Source organism: Manis javanica, chromosome 7, assembly GCF_040802235.1.
Source record: "Manis javanica isolate MJ-LG chromosome 7, MJ_LKY, whole genome shotgun sequence".
Lineage (NCBI taxonomy): Eukaryota > Metazoa > Chordata > Mammalia > Pholidota > Manidae > Manis > Manis javanica.
The window spans coordinates 10,987,528-11,011,440 of record NC_133162.1 but is presented as its reverse complement, the minus strand read 5'-3'; the positions used below and the strand labels follow the sequence as shown (position 1 = coordinate 11,011,440).

The window sequence follows — 23,913 nt, the reverse complement described above, 5'->3', positions numbered from 1 at the left end:
GGCCTGGTGTCTTAGTCCATTTGGGCTGCTATGACAGAATACCATAGACTGAAGTTTATTTCTCACAATTCTGGAGGCTGGGGAAGTCCAGGACCAAGGCACCAGGAGATCTGGGCCCCCTGTCCTGGTTAACAAATGGCAGTCTTTTCACTACATTTTCACATGGCAGAAGGAGGGAGGGAGCTCTCTGGGGTCTTTTTTTCTGAGAGTACCAATCCCATTCCTGAGGGCTCCACCCTCAGGACCTATTCACCTCTTAAAGGCCACACCTCCAAATAGCATCACCCTGGGGAGCAGGCTTCAACATATGAATTGAGGGGGTGGACACATTCAGTCTATAGCACCTGGGGAATAAGTGTCCTAAGACCTAGAGGAAAAAACCACCAAAGGGGGACATGCTCATTATTCAGTATGACTCAAAGGAGCTTCTTCTAGCCATTGTTCCAAAACTTACAGCTCCATTTTAGACAAACCCATGTGAAGTCCTGATGGGAGTACAACTCTCAGCAGCTACATTAATCCCAGAGAAATCAGTTTTCTCCTTGAGTCTATCAAGAAAAAAAAACAAAGCCAGCAAAGAATGCTCTCCGTGTTTAAATTGTAGTTGTGGAAAACAATTGAGCAAAGGGAGAAGACAGAAACAAAATTTTACTTTGGATTCAAACTTCAATAAACAAAAACACTGAATATCGTTAGTAGGCTCAGCCCTGTGCTCAGGGTTTCAGATTTAAGGAAAAATAAGACACTGACCGGTGAACTTGAGGGTCCAGCTCCTTATATCTAATGGTAAATTAGTGCAATGGTTTTTGGGTTTATACATCTGTCTCTTTTGTGTTTGGTGACCTGAGTCAGTCTCTGGAACTTAATCACCTGTTTTCACAAAACTAAGTGTTTGTACTTCATAGCTGATGAGTAGACCTATGCAAGTGGGAATCATTCCATTGGAAATAATCGGCCCACCTTACTAGCATTTTCTCCAAAAGGATTGTATTACGAGATCAGGAAGAGACAAAAGGTGTTGTCTCTGAGGGCTCGAGGGTATTCTCCGAATTTGAGTCAGAAAATTGGGCCCAATGTTAGTCCAAAGCAACTTCTCAAACTGTTTCTGGAGAAGGGAATGAGTCTGCATGCCTAAGGATTTAAAATAGAATCTCCCAAACACATTCTCTCTCTCCCAGAGGAACTGGGGTGGTTGGTTGAAGTTACAAGTGCAACCATCACTGAATCAACCAACGAAAAAAATCCCATGATTCTATACGGACCCTACTTCTTAAATGAAGGTCAAGAGTTAAGACAGCAGGAATCAACCTCTACCATAAAAAAGACCAAAGGAATGTGAGTTTTCTTTAAAGTTGTTCACTACAATGATGGTTTCTATATTTGAGGTATGAGATTCAGGACTATAAAACCATGGGCTCATGCAATATTCCTTCTCTAGGTTTCAAGAGGAAGACAGGTGAGTTTCCATTTGCACTTCCATTTTCTCCCCGGCTTCCTTACGGTGTCAGATCAACATTCCAGAGCTCCTTTCGGAGGGCCCTCAAGCCATGAAGGAAGTAATTAAAATGTAACTAAGGGGCGCCAGTACCCCCGAGAATTAGTGTGTGGGCCGAGAATAAGTATGTGGGGGAACAAAAATGAGGTGGGAGAGACGAGTTTAAAACCAACGACTCTGAAGGCTGACGATGACTCCATACGAAGGGGCGGCAGCAGGCACCCCGCCCGCGGACTCCCGGTCCCACACCAACACAGTTCCAAGAGGGGCTCCGAGTCTGAAGACGGAAGCCGCCCCGGGCCCACAGACGACGCCCCGGGACCCCGCGGGTACACCCGCGCCCTGCGGCGACCTCCGCCCGGGGACACCCGCCCTGCAGAAGTGGGAGAAGGTGGAAGGGGCGGGGCCTGGCGTAGGCCCCGCCCCGCCCCGATTATAGCCCATGACTCAGGGCGGAGCTCCGCATCGAGCCCGTGTCGCCGCCAACTTCCCTGGATGGGACCAGAAGTTTCTAGCCGGCCAGTTGCTACCTCCCTTTATCTCCTCCTTCCCCGTTGGCAGCGGGGAGGCTATTTCCAGACACTTCCAGCCCTCTCCGGCCACGTCACCGCCTCCTTCAATTCATAAAGGTGCCCGGCGCCGGCTTCCCGGACACGTCGGCGGCGCGCAGGGCTTTCGCTCCGGCGGCGACAGGCGAGTGACTCGGCGCCTGGAGGCCCAGCACCCCGAGCTCCGCACCTCGCGCCCCGGCGGCCGCCCCTCCGGGCCCACCCCGAGCCAGCATGAGCGCCGCCACCCACTCGCCCATGGTGCCGATGGCGTCCGGCAGCGGCGCCGGTGACCGCGACCCCCTGCCCCCCGGCTGGGAAATCAAGATCGACCCGCAGACCGGCTGGCCCTTCTTCGTGGACCACAATAGCCGCACCACGACGTGGAACGACCCGCGCGTGCCCCCCGAGGGCCCCAAGGTGAGCCGGGCGCGCCCCGCGCCCCGGCCGGCAGCCCCCTCGGCCGTGAGCGGCGGGGCGGGGCGGGAGGGGCCGGCTGCACTGGGCCAGGCCGCGGGGACGCGAGGCGCCGGTTGCCCTCCGACCGAGCCCGCCCTGCCGGGCCGAGGGCGAGAAAGGCCGCCTGGGGCGCACGGGCCTCCGGGGATGCCAGCTCCCGGGGGGCGCCCTTCCCAGCCGCCTGTCCCTGCCCGCCCTTGGCCGGCGTCGGGGCGAAGCGGAGGCCCCCGCAGGGGACGACCCTTCCCTGGTCGCCTGTGGTTTCCGGGGGTCGGCCCGGCAAGTTCGACCTGGCGCCACTCCACCGGTTCGATTCAAGGGTCCGCGCCCGGGAGGGGTGGCCGGCCGGGTCAGCACCGAGGCCCAGGCGGGCCCCGCCGCGGTCTCTGTCGGCGCGCGGCTTCCCGAGCCGGGGGCCTGATTTCCCTGTGCTGCTGGCGCCCCGGCAGACGCCAGGGGTCATTGGCAAGCTTGGGTGCTGGTCTGTCAGGAATTTACCTCCTAAAGTTCTTCAACTTGGTTAAGGGGTATTTTGACTTTACTCTTATGTCTCGGACACAGAGTGACTCAGGAAACTAATGTTAATATATTCCCTTTTCGCATCTGTATTATTGTTTGAAACGGTTTTCAGTAAGAATATATTAGAGTATAACTACTTGAACACAAGATGCCCTTCTCCCAGGCAATTTCTAAAGATGTAAGACCCATAGTTGGCCATTACCTTAAGACATTGCCTCACACTGGCGAGAAAGAGAATGAATTCTTTTTAAACGCCGTGCATTCCCTTCTTTGTTATGGTATTAAAATACCTAGGATTTGTTTTTATTACACAAATAACTGAGTAATAATGCATTTATGAATACACCAGAGTGTGCCTTATTTACATATATGCAAGGATATATACTTAGCCTTAGGGGCATGAAAATTTGAAAATATAAATTTGGAATCAGTGTTAATTTTTAAAATTGTAACTAATAGTACTCTTGCAATTTTCAGTCAACTTGAGTGCTTTCAAAATAAAAATCTTGGCAAAAAAAATATACTTTGAGGGTAATGTTACGCTACCCAGACAGATATAAAAGGCATAAAGAGCTGGTAAGTTATTTTGAAGATTTTAAAATTCACAAAATTAAAAATGTTTTATAAATTGTTATTTAAGGAATATCTGTATTATTCCCCTTCAGTTGTGTGGTTTTGAAAAAAATACATTGATAAAACTCTGGAGCCCTACAGTGAGACACTGAACATTGAGCAACTTGTATTTATAAGAAATTAATTGTATATTTATATGTGGAATTTAGTAGGAGAGGTTGTAATTAGCTGGGATAGGCATAATTATATATACTTTTTTGTGTTCAGCTTATTATTCCGTGAAATTGAAGCGCATTTCAAACCAGTTCTGTTGCTGCGGTCTGCATGAAAGTAGATGTTTAGTGTGGGATAGAACTATCATGTGGCCTCCTTCCTCTAGAGAAAGGACCGTCAGAATCCGCTGGCACCCTTTGTTGTGAGTGAACATCAAGTTTGAACATATCCACTGGGCATTTTGTGTTTCATGTGAAACTCACCCAGTGGGTGGAGATCTTGGTACACCCATCCAGTGGCTGGGTTAGGCTGTGGTTTCATAAAACTTTTTGAGGAGGGGGCGGGGGAAGCAGGTTGAGTTGCTATTATTCTCAACAAATAAAAAATAAGAGCTACTAAATCAGAAGTCTGACCCTGGAATAGCTACTTTGAAAATTTAGCAGTCAGGATTTTAAAAGCCCTTAAAGATCTTTTTAGCTCAACTTCTTTATTTTACTAAGAGACCCAGAGAGTTCAAATGGGTTTCCAAAAGTGACTTGGCTAGCACTAAATAGCAGAGAAAACAACACCAGAAAGTCTCCTAAAAGGCAGTGTATCTGTTCAGAAGAAAGTAGAGGTGTCTTGAAGTTTTATGAAGCTGTAAAGCATGCAGGCTGGAATACTTGATTGACTATGGCCTCCTGGCCACCAGGTATTGGGTGCCTGATCTCTGCTGTGATAACTTGCATGGTGAGGACTGGATGTGATCAACTCAAGAAGTTAGTTCTCTTTACCAAATTAACTACTTGATATTGTCAGCATGGCACCAAAAACCATAAAGAGAAAACCCACATCCAATTCATTATCTCTTTGGGTTTCATTGCCTTCAAACATGTGCTTTAATACACAACACTTGGGTGACTAAATCAGTTTCACTTACATGAATTACACCTTACTTCAGACTAAATACAATAGAAAATCCTCCAGTATTATTTTATATTAGAAATGGGTTTCTTAATGCATTGTGAGGAAAGGACCCTGGCATAAAACAAAGGGCAATTTTGGAGGAGCTGAGCTGGAGGACTCTGAGTATCCTCACCTCCGAGAGGAGATGCTGTCAATCAGTAAAGAGCTATTTATTGAGCAGGAAAAACAGAGGAAACCCCTTTTGGGGGGAAGACACCTTCCAGGTGTTTACAGTCTAACCATGTTAGGGAAGCAATGGCTTTCACAGAAGGGAAGGGACTGAAGTTTGTGTTTTCTTTAGCCTATACTCGTTTCACAGTTGATCGTCCCACATCCCCCTGAAGGTGGTTAGAGTGACTGTTTATGCCCAGTTTTACAGAGGAGGCAAGGGAAAGCCAAGTGTCTTGCCCTTCTGCACAGAGGCAGGACAGCTAGTGGCAAAGACACTGGGCTTTCTGCGGCACCACTCTCAGCTGCTGAGCCTGCCCACCTGCAGTCTTCTGAAATATAAGTTTTCTGCACACCTGGGCTTCTGGCTGATCTCCTGGGCAAGTTCATTGCTGTCCAGGCCCCTTCCCTGACAGACAGGTGGATGATTGCTTTGGAGTTTGGGATGCACAGCTGCTCCTCTCAGCTCCCCTCACTGACTCAACAGAGGCCATGTACTGAGGAGTATGGCGCAGAGCTGCTCCCTCCCCAGCCTCCCTGGGACTCTCTTCCCTCGGGAGCCGGTGCTGCTGCAGCTCTGCAGATCTTGGAGTCCCTGGAACGGATTGCCAGCTGTGTCATCTCCCTACCTGCTCCACCCCCCATGTTGAATCCGAATTGCTCAGGGTAGGACCCAGTATCTGTATGTCAAAAAAGCTTCCCTGATGATTCTGATTCTGTTAGACACGTCTGGGAGTCACTGGTGGATGGCGATCCCATTTCATAGAGAGGGGAACTGTGACTCTGTAGGCCTTCCTGTAGTAGGCCCTGGAATCCCTCTAGTGGTGCCTGCTTAATGTCTGACCCGCAGAGCCTTTGCCTAACTCCCCTTCCCCCCATTTTCCTTCTTGGTGAAACTCCCAGGTGCCTGGCTTCTGGGAGGGTTCACATAGGGGGAGTGGGGAGGGATGGAGTCTGGCGGGGTGGCAGAGCCGGGCTGGGGAGGTGACCAGACTCAGGGTGGTCCTGAGGCTCTCCTGTACCCCAGAGTGAGCTAGCGCATTTCCTTCCTGCAGAGCCCTCCCAAGCAGAAGCTCACCATAATAACTGGACAGATTATACTGAAGTCCTGTGAAGGGGAGGTAGAGACACCCTTTCAGAGGAAATTGGAAGTGTTTTGAGTTGTGTTGAAGTGGATTCTGCTTCAGGTTCAGAGCCTCCTGCCTTTTCTCAAAGATGAGATCATTTTGCCCGTTGCAGATCGATGCAGGCTCTTGTGCCTCTTAGCAGAATCAAGAGCACAGTCAGGAAATGAGTGGCCATTCTCTCCTTTGTATTTCCAGCACATTGCAGTTAAAGCAGAGCAAAATCCTGTGGGACTGACGAACAGAGATTTGTTGTAGAGTGGCTGAAGAGCGTGGCCAGATGCCTTAGGAGTCCAGTTCATCCAAGACCTTCTTTTTCCCCTCTAAAGAACAGTCTGTGTTTGGCCTATGCAAGAACTGAGCATCATTTGTCCCCTGTTTTGCAGAGTAAATTTGCTCTTTACGAGGGTAGAGTCGGTCAGTACACAAGCACTGTGGCGGCTTTTGACGTTAGCCAGGGCCAGGGAAGACTTAGCTGCTTGATGCTGTTAGGGCTGGTTGTGAGTCAGAAAGCTTCATACCACCCATGAGACTTGATTAGCCCTGTCCTAATTTCTGTAATGACACACAGTTGCCTTATATAAACCACTTTACATGTTTATTACTTCCAATTGACATTTTTAAATGATCTGATGTTTATCATAAAAAATTATGCATTATAGTGTACAATCCAAACCTACTCTTTCTTTACATTTTTGCTATTTTAATGCTACTCTTAAACATTTAATACACCTTATGTAGAAAAAGTAGGAGGGGAAGACAAAGGCCTTGCTTATTAGGAACCTCTCAGGACCCTCAGTGCTGATGAACACCAAAGAAACTTCTATCAATCTGATGAATTCTTCAGCCCTTCCAGCTGCCCATGGCTCATTAATCAAGTCTTTACCCCCCAGGATCCTTTTCGGCCTCAGATCTCAGATTCAACTATATGTTTGAGGCTGAGCTCCAAATCCCCCTCCTCTTGCAGATGTGGAAGTTGATCCCCACCCTTTGCTTGGCATTGTGTGACTGTGTGAAATATCTGGTGTTATTAAGTCCTTGCATATGTCTGATGATTTCTTCAGGGGCCTTCGCAGCTTTTCAGGAAGCCAAGCAGCTTGCAAAAGCTTAATCAGAATTTCTTTAGGAAGAAATGGACCTAATATTTTATCTGCCAACATATACATACATACATTTATGGATATATGTATACATACATGAATCTATATATGCCAAACATTGGTGAGTGCTTTTACAAATATTACCTCTCTAAATTCTCTAAACAACTAAGATAGAAACTATCAAGTGCATCTTATGCCTGAGAAAACCTCTTGGAGAGGGGATGTTCCTGGCCTGAGGCCTGCCAGCTCGGGCAGAGAGATTGTTGTAGCCAGAGGTTTACCCCCACGGTGGGGGGCCTGGAGGGGTAACAGATTGGTCTCCAGTGGGCCTGGCTGCATTTCAAAACTTCTTTATGCTCAGAGCTCACCAAGCACAGCCCTGGTAATAAACAGCCTTAAGCCCATCTTAGTATAGTTGATGAGAAATGTTGCCTCGTTTCCTGAATCTGGGTCTGAATTTAGGAGATGGGCCAAACTCTTCATTCCTTCTCTTCCCATCTGAAATTTACTGGGTGCCTCTCTCTGCAAGTCATGGTGTTAAATGCCATCTGGAGGACAGCTCTGCCTCTTTCAGTGCCATTTGCCACGAAAGTATTCCTGCATCTGCGCTCCCTGGTTGGAAGTAGGCTGTCCCTGCTCTGGACTGCATGTTAATTTGAGTCTTTCTTATAAAAGGCAACATTTTTCTGCTTTGTCTTACAAAGGGGGTTACATCCCTATGGGCTGAGAATTCCAGGGGCAGATTGGTGCCTGGCAGGGTCAACAGGCTCCATAAAAATCAAATGATTCTGTGCAGAGAGGAGTAAAACCTGGGCCTGGGCTCTGGAGTGGACAGGCTGGTTAAAGAAAAGCCGCATCATTGAAGTGCAGACTCCAGCTGAGTGCGGGTGTGCTGCCAGAAACCTTCCGGTGGCTCCTCAGCACCTCAGTGTTGCCCTGGGCTCCAGATGACTCCCCAGGAGCGAGTTCCTTTTTACTGCATTTCTGAATGGCCTCTTCTCCACCAAGGACTTCAGTATTGACTCCCTAAGTTCATCCTCATGATTTGGAGAAGCTTTTTTTTGTCCCCACCAGTAACACAGGCATCTGGGAGCAGGCCTGTTGGAGAGGTTGGGAGCTGGCAGCAACCACACGCAGCTAGTCCGCAGCCGGGTGGAGAGCAGTCCCCGCACTATGAAAGGAGTTTCTTATTTTTCTTTCCTGTGTGGCTGGCAGTAAGGTCAGGCACTGCGTAGTGAATCTTATCGTTCATTGTCAATTCAGAGAAGCCCAGAATCGCAAATGGCTTTCTGCCTACGTCAGAAGCCAGTAAACAGTGTGGCTGCTCAAGAGCGCCAGCACGGAGCTGTGTCCCCAGTGACTGAGGTGAGACTTCCACTGAAAATTCCTTCACATCCTGCTGGAGAACAGACATTTCCTATTTCAAAATAACTCTCTCAGCATTCATTGCTGAGGTAGAATTGTAGTTTTTTTCAGTTATTTAAAAAATTCCTCTTGGACACTGAATAAATGAATGAAAGAAAGAATGAATTAATAGTTTAAAATCGAAACAGCAGGAGGCCAGGAAGGAACATGTGTGTGCAGAAGACAAGGCAACCGTATACCACTCCGGAATCCTCTGGACTAGCCCCACAGACCCAGAGCATCATAGGTCTGGGTCTTCTCCCTCCAGAGGCCCATGCTGGGCGGTGTGGAGCCTTGGGGCTGTGGTGACTCAGAAGTGAGCCCAGCCCTGCCTCAGCCAGGTGGTGACTCAGCAGCAGGCGCTGGCTCCCTGGCCCAGAGCACACGAACTGAATGTTCCAGGTCTTAAGCCTCAGCCCAGCTCGACTGGGTGAAACTGAATGCTTTCACTCCTGCTGCGTTTTGCTTTAGGAAGATGAAGAGTTTGAAGACATTAGCCACAAACAGTTGTTATCACACAGTGTATAGGTGTGGCAGGAATAGTGGAAGGGCTAACATTATTTGCAGCCTTGGCATCAGACACATCTGGGTTCTAGTGATCTCAGTTAAATCACTCCCCTCCCTGAGCCTCAGTCTCACCTTCTGTAAAGTGGTCGTACAGTACTATCCGGCTGTGATGATCAGGACCTGACCTGAAGAGTGTGTGCGATCTGTGGAAACAGTCAGCCTCCACTAACAAGCGGGAGGGGCTTCGCAGGCATTTGGCTTTCTGACGCGGTAGATCCCTCTGCCTGGACCTGAGTCTCCTGGCTCCCAGTCTTGTTTCTCAGAGCAAGGCCTCCTCTTATCCCCATTGTATCCTTTTTGTACACTTCAGCTGACTCTGCTTTGACCAGCATCCAGGTGCCCTCAGCACCCTTCTCTGGGGGTTCCTGTGTCCTTCGTAACTCAGAGACACAGCATGGGGATCTAATGAAGGCTGCCAGACATTTTGGAGCCTCAGTCAGACCTGCAGCCCACAGCCCCAAACCCTGTAGACACATCCCCATCCCGTCCCAAGACAGGTGCGGCGTGGGGGAATAAGGGGTGGGACGGGCGTTTCCTGCAGTCTGCTGCATGGGGCTCCGTGTTTCCCCTGAATCCTGGCTCCTTGAGGGGAGGGTCTCTCTCTGGCCTGAGGATAGTGCCAGGCAGGAATTAAGTGATGAGTTGGTATTGGGGGGAAACTGAGCCACGTTAATGAGAGGCTGGGCAACTACACAGCTGTTCTGTGTCCAGCTGTAAGCGGTGGAAATATCAACCTCAGTGGAAGGAGAGTGTGGTTTTCTGATTGCCACTGTTCTCTTTGGGGGGCTGTGGTTGTCAGCAGAAAGCTTTGAGTGGCTCTTTAGGGTGGAGAGGAGAGCCCCCTGGGAAAGTCCCCCAAGGCAGCCACCATCAGTCAGACGAGGTCTTTGCTTTTGGGAAATTATGTTTTGAATGAAATGGATGTCTAGTGGGACACTGCACCCTGTCACCAACAAACACTTGCATGGTTGGTGTCTAGCAGATGGAGGAGCCACATGATGGATAGTGTTCCACCTTAGTGTGAGACAAGTCCTTGAGAAGCCCATGGGAATGTGCCAGGAGGACGCCTGCACCTAACTTCCGACAGTTTGCTTACTGATAAGGAAGTTTCAGGTACTTTTGTCTGTGATTCGTGGCTTTAGATTGATCAAAGCAAGTGTCCCTACTCTTTTTTTTTTTCCTGAAGAGGAAGTAGGCTTTCCCTGAAGCCATGAATCCAGGAGCTGGGAGTCTGGTAACTGGGGTTCTCTGCCTGATTCTGCAGTAACTTCCCGTGTGACCTGGGGCCACATATGCTGTATGGAATCCTTGAGGAGGGTCCCAGGGGCTGGGGGCCTGGGAAGGCTGGGTGCTGACTTTGAACTCTAGGCACTCCCTCCAGCAGGGGAGAAACTGCTGCAGTTGGCGGGGCTGGCCTGGAGATGGTTTCCACTCCTGGGTGGGGGATGTGCTGAGGATGTTGGTGACACACCAGGAGATATTCTGCCAGGTAGATCCTCCTGCTCAGCCTGGCTTGGCTTTTCTCACGAGGTCCCTGGCGTGTGTGCAAGGAGACACCGTCAGTGCAAGCTGGGTGTTGATTCGCAGTGGAGAGCTTGTCCACAGTGCAGGCATCTTCAGAGCATCTTGACTGGGGCCTGGTGGAGGCAGAGGGCAGTTAAGCACTCAGCCCCCAGAGTTTTGGGCTGTGTTCACTTCCAGGTTGTGAAACAGTAGGTATAGTTCTCTGCTGAAAAGTGGCATGGTTGCTAAATCATGGTTCTAAGACTCTGAGATAAAGGGGCTCCTAACTCTAACAGGCTTATTCCCAACCTGTTGAGACACTGAGGAATTAGGCCATGTAAACAATGGGTCCAGCCAACTGTTGCTGAGAAAAGTTGGGTCCATCAGTAGCTATTTGTGGAATGAAGGAACGTGTTTATGTAGGGCACAGTGCAGCTCCGAGTTTACAAAGACTCTCATGCCTTGCTTCACTTAAATCTTGCAGAAATTCCTGGGAGCTGTGGGGATTTTTACAGCTGGGGAAACTGAGTATTAGTTTGAGTAACAAGGAGTCCTGTCCGAGGGCACATAGCTAGTGAGCAGCAGAGCTGGACTGGAGCCCAGGGTGGCAGCTTGAAGACTAGCAGGGCTCATGCTGGTTCATTTCTGCTTGTTTGGACATGGCTTGAAAGAGAAGCAATGTTGAGTTTCATCCTCTAAAGTCAAATTTTCCCCAGTCGGGGTGCCCATCTCTGTAATCCAGGATAAAGTAGATAATAATAATAATGGGCCTATCAGGTAAAGCCTCCAACCCCTTGTGACTAGACTGCTTACAGAGTTTGTGGTCAGCACGATTCTTGCCTTGCCAGGAGAGCTGTAAAACAGACTTTTCGCTTATTTCTCAGAATTTACCCAGTGTCCATTATGTGCCCAAAACAGGGCTTGGGTCCGGGGGAGAGGCCCTTTATCACACACAATCCAGTGGGAGCTGAAGGGATTTTGAGTTTGGCCTTGGGGATGCAAATGGCTGTTTTTATATTAAGTTGGCAATAATACTTAATTCATTTTGATGGCCTATAATAACAGACAGAAAATTTTAGCAGGACATAGAAGCTCAACTATTTGCACTTCAGAAAGCAGTTTTTCTTTTGTTTCTTGCCTGATAGAGGTGAGCCAAGCCACTTAATTTGTTTATTTTTATTAGGTATTATTGTATACACTCTTAATGAAGGTTTCACATGAAAAACAATGTGGTTACTACATTCACCCATATTATCGAGTCCCCCCTATACCCCATTGCAGTCACTGTCCATCAGTGTGATAAGATGCCACAGAGTCACTATTTGCCTTCTCTGTGCTGCACTGTCTTCCCCCTGATCCCCCACAGCATGTGTACTAATCATAATGCCCCTCAATCCCATCTCCCTCCCTCCCCACCCCTCCCCTTCGGTAACTGCTAGTCCCTTCTTGGAGTCTGTGAGTCTGCTGTTGTTTGGTTCCTTCAGTTTTCAAGCCACTTAATTTTGATGCAGGTCTCAGGTGTATGGGGAGCTCCAGGGTTCCTGTTTTTCCCTCCATCTTCTTTTCTTCATTTTAGAAGTTTTGAAGTGTCATTAGTAAAAGTTAGCACCTGACTGGTGGGAAGGTTCTTCCGGCCTAAAAACCCAGTTAATAGAACCTACGTCCTACTTAAGACTCCAAGCTGTCAGGTGGAAGTGCTGTGGGATGGCCCTAACCTTTGCTGCTGGTTCCCTTCATTCAGACCACACAGGTGGGAGCTGTGGTTTGTAGGTATTGAACTCACTTTTTTAAGAGTGCTGTCAGTGGGGCTGAAGTTGGGGGCATGCAGGGCAGTTATCAGGGATCACAGGCAACTCGGTGTACAGGAAACCGATTGTGGTTGGGTCTAGGCAAACACTTCTCCCAACTGTCCCCAAAGCAGCTGAGGCCAGGAACGTGCAACACCCAGCCCAGTGGTTGGCCTACGCCTTGTGGGTGCCCAAGAACTGTTGTTACGCCCTGCTTTTAAGGCACAAGGAGTTCTTTGAGGGGGTCAGAATCTTCCGCCCCTTCATTTGGGGAGTCAAACTTTGGAGGTACCTTGAGTTCTAATGATTCTGGTATGATTTAACTGAATGCGTTAAGATTGGTCATTTTTAGATTTCCATGACATCAACTTTTCCTTGCTTTTGAGCTTTATGTAGATGTTTAGAGCTGAAAGGGCTTGGAAATCAGAGACCACGAAGAATGTCAGAGCTGGAGGGAACTTCATATAGATCGGCGTTTCTCTGTGGCACTGGCTGGGTGTCCCCGCACACCTTTCTTGAATCAGACTTTCTTGGGATCGGGTTAAGAGCCTGCATTTTTTTTTTTTGCATTTTCTGGGTGCTCCTGATGCTCCCCCAGAGTCTGGGAACCACTGCTTTACAGAACATCAGGGCTTCCCCATCATTTTACATCAGAGGAGATGAAGGTCTGGAGAGGGGATGTGAGCTGCTTACATAGCACATGTATTTAGGGGCAGATGTAGAATGAGGACCAAGGGCAGCTCTTTCCCCGTCTCCTAGCTGTCCCCTTAGCTCCCACATTATTGAAAACCAGTAGCAAGTTTAAACATGCTCTGAAGCAAGCAAGACCTGTGTAAGCTCAAGGGCTCACCCAAGCTCAGAACCTGACCCCAGGCTTCTCTAATAATAATATCCTGTACTTATTAGGGCAGATTTTGGCTCATCTCTGGTGATTTTTCCTGTTTTTTTATCCTGGCCATCTCATGGAGTTGTCTTGTGCCCTGAGATACGCTTCAGAGGATGTACATATAGGGCATAAGCAAGGAAGAAAAATGAATTCATTTTACAAATTAATGCGGTAAGATCAGCAGTAAAAGTCAAGACACTGGCTCTCACTTCCTGACTGGATTTTGTGTATATGGACTCTTGATGTCTGCCCAAAGATAAGGATGAGCTGAATGCACAGAAAAGAATTCCTTTAATGTCATCACTACTCCTTAAGAAGCTGCAGGCAGGCTGTCAGGAGGAGGTGAGGATCTGCAGTTGTCGGCTTGGTCACTGTCATCGTGCCTCTGTTCCTGGTATGAGATCACACAGCCACCCCACCCCCACCCCGTCCCCACAGAGGGGGAAGCCCAGATTGCAAGTCCTGGTGGCAACCCCTTCTCACTGTTGCTGCTTCCTGCCCCCCACCCCCAGACACCCCTTCCATTCTTCCTCCTCCTGCTTGGCTTCTAGGCTGACCCTTCCTTCCCATGCCCTTGGTCCCTACTTTGGCCTGACTTCTCCCATTTCCAGACATGTCCTAGTTTCTCCATTCTCTTCTTCCTATCTTCTGAAGCATCTTGTCAGCAACGCAGGACAGTGGACTTCAAGCCTCCCTTGGGCCTCCCTGGAGGACTTCTGGGCCCAGCCTTACCTTCTTCAGCTCCGCACTTGCCTTCAAATGCCGCCCCAGCCCCACTGCCACTCTGCCTCCACGCCCCCGCCTACAGGGAGCACAGGCTTTCCTCCGCTGACATGTCGTGGCACTTCTTCAAGAGCCAGGTCAGATACCTGCTCCAGAAAGCAGTCCGCTCTGGCCGTCTCTTGGGCAGGCAGACCTGCTCTTCCTTCCTCCCTCCTTCCCTCCCTTCTCACTTTTTCTTTCTCTTTCAAGTGAGGTATGAACTATATTCAGTGAGATACATAAAGTGAACTGCTCTTGGTGAGCAGCCCCAGTGCCGCTGGACACGGGGGCTTTCCCCAGGAGGACCTAGGCCTCAGCCAGGCCTGTCTGAGGTTTCCAGGCCCTGGGAAGGCCTGAGGAGGAGGCACAGCTAACAGCTGGCTGTGTGGGGCTGGGGGTGTTGGCAGCCCTCACGTGGTAAACCCAGGAATCCAGGAAGTGTGGGTAGAGTGTGGCAGGGGCAGGGCAGTGTGAGAGTTCTCGGGAAGTGAGTCTCTGATTTGTACAAAGGTTTGCCACCATCCAGAAAAAGATAGAGCATCTCCATCCCTTGAGAAAGTTCTTTGAAAACCCTTCTTTATCACTACCGTTTCCTCTGGGGTCAACCACCAGTCTGGCTGCTGTCATCTTCAGTTCAGTTTGTTCTTCAGCTTTGATCCCTTTGACACTTTGAGGTCTGGGTAGCATAGCCACGTGCCTGTGTAGGGAGGGAACTCACATGTGTAGTGGCCTTCAGGGCATCCTTCTTAGCTGAGGATTCATAAAAACTCACGACAGTCCTGCGAAGGGGTTATAGCTAGCTCCATTTCCTAGGTTAGGGAAATGAGGCCCACAGATGACGAGGACTCTCCCAGATCACAGAACTGAGACTAACAGAGGTCAGAAGGCACTGGCATCCCATCCGGGATAGCCCCGGTCTAGCTGGAAAAGCCCATGCGGCTCCCCTTGCCGGGCCTCTCCTGCTTCCCAGGTAGCTTTGCTTCCCATTTGCTTCATGCAGCTTTAAACACTCTCCAAAGACCCTGGCTGGCAGCACCCAGCACCTAGCTTGCAGGGCATTTACCAGGGGGTACATGGTGGCCGAGGGCTTGCTAACTGCTCTGTTTGAGGACTGCACAGAGCCAGTGAGGCTTTTGGGTGCAGCCGCAAGGGAACATGGAGCCCTTAGGTGGCCAGCAGAGAAGACATCCCAGGACTCGTCCAGGCCCCCGCTTTCAGATGAGAAGAGTGAGTGAATAAAATGCTCATAACGGTGTGTAATGAACAGCACTGAGTAGCACAGGGCTTCTTCGGTGCCTCTTGCTGCCTTCCTTTTGGTGCCTGTCTGACAGCAGGAATTTGGTTCTGAAAATGAGGCCTGGACCCACTCCCTGCTCTTGGGTGACCTGAGAGTGAAGCAGGCTAAAATAATGCCACCGCCCTGAGCACGTGGGTCTTCTAATCTGAGAGTGGCTGTCTGCTGGTGTCCCCAAGGACACGGTGACACCCTTGCCTCTACTGGGTGTATGCCTGAGGCCTTTGTGGGGCAGGGTCTCAGCGGAGAGCAGCAGTTGATGGGTCTGAAGGAAAGAGCTAAATTCCAGGGTCAGCCTCCTGGTGCACACAAACCTAGAAACAAGGCAAAATTTCAGTGGACCATCACTCAGATCGCAGATGAGCCCTTTGCTTTCCTTACTGGTGATTTTGCAGCAGTGGGAATTATACCCTCAAGCTCATAGATTCTCAGTCTTTAGCATTTGTTTGCAGTTCAGAAAGATGCCTCCTTAAGGAAGGATCACTGTCCTTAATTCCACCTACTTGGATGGGTGAGGTAGCTCAGTTCCTTAACTCCTGCCTCTCCAAAAGGACCCTCTAGTGCTCAGGAGATTGTCAGGATTGAAGGCCCTGGGGGCCCTGACTTCAGTTACCCAGTCTCTGCTTGGTGGGAAATGACATTGCCCTGTGAGTGGCTGACCAGCCTTGTTGTCTGAAACAAGATCTTTCCCTGTGGTACATCTGGAACTTGGCCTTCTCAAGGGTCCCAAAATAGCCAGGCTGCAGAAGGGGAACCTCATGAAAGGGACCCCAGCTGCCCCTCGCCTGAGCAGGCTTTGTTGGCATTCTCAGACCAGCATAACTACTCCCTGGGTTTTGTTCCCATCCTGTGCTGCTTCTGCATTCCTTGTGTATCTCCCTGTCTCACAGCTTGTTCTGAAGATATTTCTGGGGAGGCAGCCTCCCCCCACTGCCCCTTTTCCACAAAGATTTCCAAGCTGTGGTCTGTGTTTGGTCCAGTATCACTCTGTATTGTTAGGAAGTAGAGGACCTTTTAGGAAGCAGAGAAACTGGCTCTCATGTAGTGATTTGGAATTGAATCATCCTTGCACCTTCTGATCTGGGTCTTTGAAGATTTGGAAGACAGTCATAGCTCTCCTACATAGGCTGCTCAGTTGTCACCCAGTAAAGAAACCTGTCTGACCAGTCTGGGAAATTGGGACCTCTTTGTGCTGAATGGATACTGTGGCTCACTTGCTTTCTCTGGGCAAAACAGCAACCGCTGGAGGGGGAGGGTTATCTGATTGACACCGAGGCCCATAAACCCTCGGAAAGATGGGAGTGCTCAGCACCATGTTTTTTCTTTTTTGAGGGTATTTCCATCCCAGTTTCTAACCAGTCTGTTTCTCCTCTTTTTATTTTAGGGAACTTCGTCCTCTGCAAATGGCCCTTCCCGGGAGGGCTCCAAGCTGCTGCCCACTAGGGAAGGCCACACAGTGTACCCCCAGCTCCGACCAGGCTACATTCCCATTCCTGTCCTCCATGAAGGCGCTGACAGCCGGCAGCCCCACTCTTTCTTTGCCTATCCCCAGCCTGGGACGCAGCGATTCCGAACCGAGGCAGCCACAGACGCTCCTCAGAGGTCCCAGTCACCTCTGCGGGGTGTGGCGGAAGCTACCCAGCCGGATAAACAGTGTAGGCAGGTGGGGGCAGCAGCTGCAGTGGCCCAGCCCCCAGCCTCCCACGGACCTGAGGTAAGGAGAAGCCTCACTCACAGCCAGTGGGGAGTGACCTGGGAGTGCAGGCTGGCCCCAGACCCTGATGCCAAGGGCCCTGGGCCAAGCTGATAAAATGCAAGGTATTTGGACCTGGCCTGCAGCATCAGAGGTCACCCGGTGGAGACAGCTGGACAGCCCATGTTGTTCCCAAGTGTTTCACAGGTGTGTTTTTTAAGTGGGCAAGGATCATGGCTTATTTTTGTAGTTAGGGAATTTGGGGGATCAGAGTATATAAACAGCTTCATCCAAATGCATAAGGCAGAAGTGGCTTCACTAAGACTGGAAACGTGGCCTTCCCGCTTCTAATCTGATGCTCCTTACTCTCACTGGGCTTTCTGTTCCACAACCACAGAGTTTCATGTTATTTCGTTCAGTTTAATACTTCGGATAGGTATGAACTGCTTGGAGCTGTGTTGGTATGAAAATGGGACAGCATACCTGTCCTCCAGTGTTCCGTGGTCTAAAAGGAAATCCAAAAGCACTTGCTTTATGGGAAGTCACTTGCTTTATGATAGGATTTAAAGCCTGAACCAACACTTTAGGCACCTTCTAAAGAATAGTTCTTAATCCAGCTCTTAGCCGAGATTTGAGGGCTCGTGGACCCCAGTAGGGTCCCTGCACATTAGGCTCTCTTGGTTTTCCTGTCTGCAGACCTCTGTGTCTGCTTGCACTCACAGTGGGGATTGCCTCGCTAGTCTCTATTCTGGATCTGTTTAGCTCCACTTCTTTCTGGGGGGTGAAAAATAGTTAATGGGGTGCTTTTCATTTCTTAGAGAAGCAGTACCTATATTTGTTAGGTTTTTGTTGTGAAATCAAAAGGCACATATCAGTCAGAGAAATCTTAACACATTTGGGTCAACAGGGTCCTTAGAAGGTAGGAGGAAACACCCTCGTGATTTTCTAGGTAGAAAGAACGTGGTTCCAAAAGGGAAAGGGGCCTGGCCTGCCTCAGGCCACACAGTGGACACAGCTCCCAGCGTCCCGCTGGGTTCTCTGCATCAGGGAAAGGGTTAAGGAAGAAGAAATGAGGTGATGGGCAGTGACAACAAATATAGCATATTGAGCACTTCCTGTGTGTGGCTCATGCTAAAGCACATACACAGGTTACTTTACTTAACCTTCAGGCCAGCTCATTGAGGGAAGGGCCATTCTTTTCCGTATTTCTAGATGAGGCTCTGAAAGCTGGTAAGAACTTGAACCCAGAGCTCCCAGTCTAACACTGTCTTTTGAAAACGGAAAGGTTTACGGATGGGAGGTTCTACTGAACACACTACTCTGAGCAGGCACATAACAGAGGTAGGTGGGAGTGCCGGGGCAGAGGGTCGTTCATGGGGCCATGCATCTCCCTTATATCTTGCAGCGATCCCAGTCTCCAGCTGCCTCAGACTGCTCATCCTCATCCTCCTCGGCCAGCCTGCCCTCTTCTTCTGGCAGGAGCAGCCTGGGTAGTCACCAGCTTCCCCGGGGCTACATCCCCATCCCAGTGATACATGAGCAGAATGTCACCCGGCCGGCAGCCCAGCCCTCCCTCCACCAAGCCCAGAAGACCCACTACCCAGCTCAGCAGGGTGAATACCAGACCCACCAGCCTGTGTACCACAGGATCCAAGGTGATGACTGGGAGCCCCGGTCCCTGCCGACAGCGTCCCCGTTCCGGTCACCCGTCCGGAGCGTGTCCAGCCGGGAGGGCTCTCCAGCCAGAAGCAGCACACCTGTGCACTCCCCATCACCCCTCCGTGTGCATGCTGTGGTTGACAGGCCTCAGGTATGGAAGCTGGCCTCAGCATACTGACTCTGTGGCATCTCTCCCAGGGCTGAGATGCTCTGTGCAGGTGCTCTGGGTTCCTCTGTCAGTCATAACCAGTTCACACGCATGCAGCTGGGAAAGGTGACATCTAGGAAGTGGCAGGTCGTCAGCAGAAATGCAGGACCAGGAGTGTGAACCTTCAGCACTTTCTACAGCTTTTGCTAATTTTCCACTGCACCTGCCTTAGGGGCAGAACACCAACCACCACGAAGGGAAACAGCTAGGCAGCATTTATCTTGCAGCGATCTCAGGTGTCCCAGTGCCCACCATACTATTTCAGGGCCCTTCAAACTCCCCTGCCCCAGTCACAGCTCATCTCCAGTCTCCCACGCAGCCCATCTCCTTCCTCAATGATACCCCATCTCCACTGTGCCAGCCCATTCTGCTCTGACCGCCTCTGTGCCTTCGCTTCTGCTGAACCCACTCCCTGTGAAATGCCCTCAGAGTCCACGTTCTCCCCATACCCTGAAGGACAGGCCAGTCCCTTGAAACCTGCACATCCTTCTCATGGCACCTCCTGTGAGACCCTTAGAGTTCAAGTTCAGCATGTGATCATCTGTGCATTTCAGAAGTGTTGTATCTTACCTCATCAGCTCATTCTTGATGACAGGGAGCACATCTAAACACCTTTCTCCTCCTCTGTTAGAGGTCTGTGTTACCTGGCAGATGACAAGCCAGTGGCCTGGGTAGCTGGGGAACAGGCCTGCTCATCCTTTAGTGGCATCCTGCGGGGCACAGCCTGGAGGAGGAGGTCATCTAGTGCAGCAGCTTGGAGCTTAGCAGCGGAGCACTCGGCAGCCCTGGGTCTCTTTGGTTGCGGCTTGAGCAGTTGAATTCTCTGCCGCAGTTTTTAGAAGGAAAACCCCCTGTAGAGAAATGCAAAGTATCTTTTTATTGCAAATGGTGATACTGTCCAGGGCCCTGAACCCTCCTTTTACTGTTTTTAGTGGGGGTTTTTACTTGGAAATAATTTCAGTCTTACAGAGGCGTTATAAGCATCATACAAAGAAATCCAGTATACCCTTCATCTAGATTCACTGCTAACATTCTGCTACATTTGCTCTGTTATTTCTCTCTATATATATTATTATTTGAGATTTAGTTGTAGATAATGCCCCTTTACCTCTAAATATTTCAGCACATAGTTTCCTAAGAAAAAGACCTTCTCATTCATAATCACAGGAGAATTATCAGATTCAGGAAATGTAACATTATGACCTCATACACAGTCCCTTTTCAGATCTCCTTTATAGCAGTTTCTGTCTGTCTCAGGATCTAACCTAGGATCATGAGCACTGCATTAGAGTTCATTTCTCTTTAGTCTCTTTCAGTCTGGAACAGTTCTCAGCCTTTCTTTGCTTTCATGACCTTGACATTTTTTAAGATTACAGACTATACAACAACTCCTAAGCGCTTCTAAAGTCATTTCTTACTCAGCCACTGTCATCAAACCCAAAGTGGGTACATGTGGCTGGTGCATGTGTGGTAGGGGCCACACTTGGAGGTGTCTAGGTTGGCAAGAGATTTGATGAAAAAGGTTATTGGTGTTCAGATAGCAGGTATAACCAGATCCATACTTGAGCTCAGTAATCCTAGGAGAGAAGTGCCCGTTTGCAGAGGCATTTACCCTCATGTCTTGTCCATCTATTTCCCATGACCAGTAAAACAATATTTAATCCTATTTCTTCTTCCCATCACCTTGTTTGCTTGTGGTGCCTTCCCTTTTAAAAGCTTGTTCGAGAATCCCTTTTTGGTTGTACCTACCTGAACATTGTAGTAGAATTTGGTTTTTTAAATTGGGAATACTTTAGAAATAATGTAGTATAACTCTTATTTTCTAATGGATGAAATTAGGGTATGTTTCATCACCCCTGAATATCCCAAAGTTTTTTTAAGGAGTTTGAGATACTTAAATGATGGAAGAGCTAAGATGCTTGAGTTTTAAGAATAGCTCATTTTTAAAAATATGGCTAGTAGCTTAGAATCACATTAAAGAGTATCTCAGCCTGTGCAGCCAGAAGTCACTGTAGAGATGCACAGCTGGGCATTGGCTCTGGCACAGGTGTGCCCAGCAAAAACTCTTACAGGGTTAACTGTTTTGGGCATCTTGCTTATTCTCAAAAAATACATCAGTACAGGCAGAAACCACTAGGCTGTCATAGGTTTAAAAAAAATAAAAGATCTTAACTTCTCTGAAACAGGAGAGCAGAGACTGTCCACACAGTGTAAGGAAGGGGACAAGTGGCAGTTTTTCCCCCATGGCTGCATCACCTGTGAGTCTGCGTCACCCAGGACTTTGCCTTGAGCTAAATTAGCTCAGCAGTCAGCATGAGTTTTTGGTATTTTCATTTTTTAAAATGACACTGATTTTCTTTTCATTGCCTTAAGAATACCACATACAGAAAAATTCAGTGAGAGATAATAGACTGGTAGACCAAAGTGATGAATGGAAGCACATAAATGGCTTGGTCACATACATGATTAATACATTTTTATTTTCTCACAGCTGTTGGTTGACTCAGAAAGACTTTTATACTGTTAAACTTTAAAAAAGCCATTTCCCAGTTTTCTTTTTAGTCTGTACTAGCTATAAACAATTGCCTATGATTGTCAGCCATTATTAAAGATATATTTGTATCCTTGCCTCTTTTCAGCAGCCCATGACCCATCAAGAATCTTCACCTGTTCCCCAACCTGAAAACAAACCAGAGAGCAAGCCAGGCCCAGTTGGACCAGATCTCTTTCCTGGACACATCCCAATTCAGGTGATGCGCAAGGAGGCGGATGCGCAACCTATTTCCCAGAAGCCTCCACCTCCCGCTGAGAAAGTAGAAGTAAAGGTTCCCTCTGCCCCAGTTCCTTGTCCTCCCAGCCCTGCCCCTTCTGCTGTCCCTTCATCTCCCAAGAATGTGGCTGCAGAAGAGAGGGCAGCCCCCAGCCCTGCCCCTGCAGAAGCCCCACCCACAAAACCAGGAGAAGCTGAGGTGCCCCCAAAACATCCAGGTGTGCTGAAAGTGGAAGCCATCCTGCAGAATGTGCAAGGGCTGGAGCAGGCTGTGGACAACTTTGAAGGCAAGAAGACGGACAAAAAGTACCTGATGATAGAAGAGTATCTGACCAAAGAGCTACTGGCCCTGGATTCAGTAGACCCTGAAGGGCGAGCTGATGTCCGTCAGGCCAGGAGAGATGGTGTCAGGAAGGTCCAGACCATCTTGGAAAAACTGGAGCAGAAAGCAATAGATGTCCCAGGTCAGGTCCAGGTTTATGAACTCCAGCCTCGCTCCCTTGAAACTGATCAGCCCTTGCAGGAAATCATGGAGATGGGTGCCATGGCAGCAGACAAGAGTAAGAAAAGTGCTGGAAATGGAGAAGATCCCAAAGCTGAGGCCCAACAGCCAGAAGCCAAAGCAGCACCAACTCTCAACCCCAGCAGCACGACAGACACAGCTGGTAACGCAGCAGCACCATAGTCTCGCTCAGGAAAGCTCAGGCCCAGAGACTGAGAACTGACTGCGCTTTAGGGAATAGAAAGTTGCATGCATTTCAGAACTTCAAGTCAGTTGGTTTTTACTATTTGTAGCCGCTTGGTACGCAGTAACTTGAGTGGAGGCAAACCGCACTAATAAAAGGGTGAGAAGGAAAAGGATGCTTTTCTTCTGTATTCTTATTCTATACAAAGAGATTGCTTCTTTCAAAAGTTTAACCCCATCGCTTGTCAATTTGGGGCCCTCTCTGCATAGCCACCATATGTTAGCCATTGTGAGCCATCTTCCTGTAGCTCTGGACTGAAGGAATTTTTTGGCTGGTAGATGGGGAATCGAATTCTCATCACATGAATATGAAACATTTTTCAGAAATGTTGCTGTTTTAATGGGATGATTTTCTACATCTCATAGCTAAAGTACCTAACCTTAGATAGGATAGGATAAAAGGTGTAAGGAGCCAGGGGAATATCTGTATGTGGATGACTTTAATGCTACATTAAAAAAAATAAAGTAATATAACTCAAAATTTTTTGTGTGCTTTCTAGAATTTCAGAGCAGCGGCCAATGTTGTGTCTCACTGCCTTCAGTAAAACTAAATGTAAGATGCATTTATGAGCCTGCTTTGGGATTCGTAACATCTCTACCGGCCCAGCTTGTGCGAGAATGAGTCTTGGTTGCTTTTCAGTCACAGATTGCAGCTGGAACCTGGGAAGACTCAGGGTTGGGATTCAGGTGGTGGGGATGTGCTCACTGCACGTCCTCAGTCCGCCCCATCTGGGATCCCACTTGGGCACTGTCTCCGCTCCACTGCAGGCCATCCTCACCAAGGGGCTGAAATGGTTCAAAGATGCACAGGGAAATGGGTTCCTGGTCTTGCCCAAGGCTGGTCAAAGCGCTCTGTGGAGTCCAGGTCACTGGGGTTTGGGAATACGTCTGTGAGTCTTAAGGTCGTCTTTATCTGACACTGAGTCACCAAACCTGTCCAGGTTTATCTTCCCAGTGGGTTCCTAGAAACCACGGGCTAGGGATCTGATGCACTGCAGAGCCACTGGGTGGAAGAAGATCCTTGATTTGCCATTGCTTTTAAAAGCTTGGAAAGGACCAAGTGCCAGAATGTGCTAGATTTTGGTTTTTAACTGCTTTCTGAATGAACCTGAGAATGAAAAGGAAGTGGAAGATAGGCTGAGATCTTGGAATTCCCAGGAAGCATGCTGACTTAGAGGCCCCAAGCTGAATTCCTCATGACTGTATTGAGTTTAATATTGGTGCCTGACGAGGCTGCACAAAAATACACACTGGTGTGCTTGCCACTCTTAGCTTGCTGAGAAAGGCTGAAGTCATTCGGATGGGAATCTGTCAGCATCATTCCTGGGTGAACTCATTGGGGAGTACAAGCTGACTGCTTAAAGATACATCACAGATTCTAGAAACATGGATGTGTTAACAGGAGAAACTACTTGGACTATTTTAAATGAACTAAAGATAAAGAATGTGACCATTTCTTTTTGACTTGGACATCTATTCTCAGTGGACCTC

General features: G+C 48.9%; 1 protein-coding gene and 1 long non-coding RNA gene across 4 annotated transcripts in view; one reads left to right on the top strand and one right to left on the bottom strand.

Moving 5' to 3' along the window:
• Window positions 1-1,981: 1,981 nt before the first annotated feature.
• BAG3 (BAG cochaperone 3) lies at window positions 1,982-22,903 on the top strand. Of its 2 annotated transcripts, none has more exons than XM_037011118.2 (4): window positions 1,982-2,463; window positions 16,732-17,061; window positions 18,446-18,850; window positions 21,550-22,903. In XM_037011118.2, the coding sequence occupies exons 1-4, from the start codon at window positions 2,278-2,280 to the stop codon at window positions 22,360-22,362; spliced, it is 1,734 nt and encodes a 577-aa protein (XP_036867013.2). In that variant the 5' UTR covers window positions 1,982-2,277; the 3' UTR covers window positions 22,363-22,903. The 2 variants fall into 2 exon arrangements, with proteins under 2 accessions (XP_036867013.2, XP_036867011.2); XM_037011116.2 differs by having other exon boundaries at window positions 1,984-2,463; window positions 21,547-22,903.
• The window catches only part of LOC108406696 (uncharacterized), a 45,531-nt gene continuing 41,236 nt past the window's right edge, over window positions 19,619-23,913 (bottom strand). The window contains exon 4 of one of the 2 annotated variants that reach the window (XR_005059372.2): window positions 19,619-19,758. This is a non-coding gene — a long non-coding RNA (uncharacterized lncRNA). The remainder of the gene's footprint in view (window positions 19,759-23,913) is intronic. The other variant, XR_012132987.1, reaches the window with a different exon arrangement.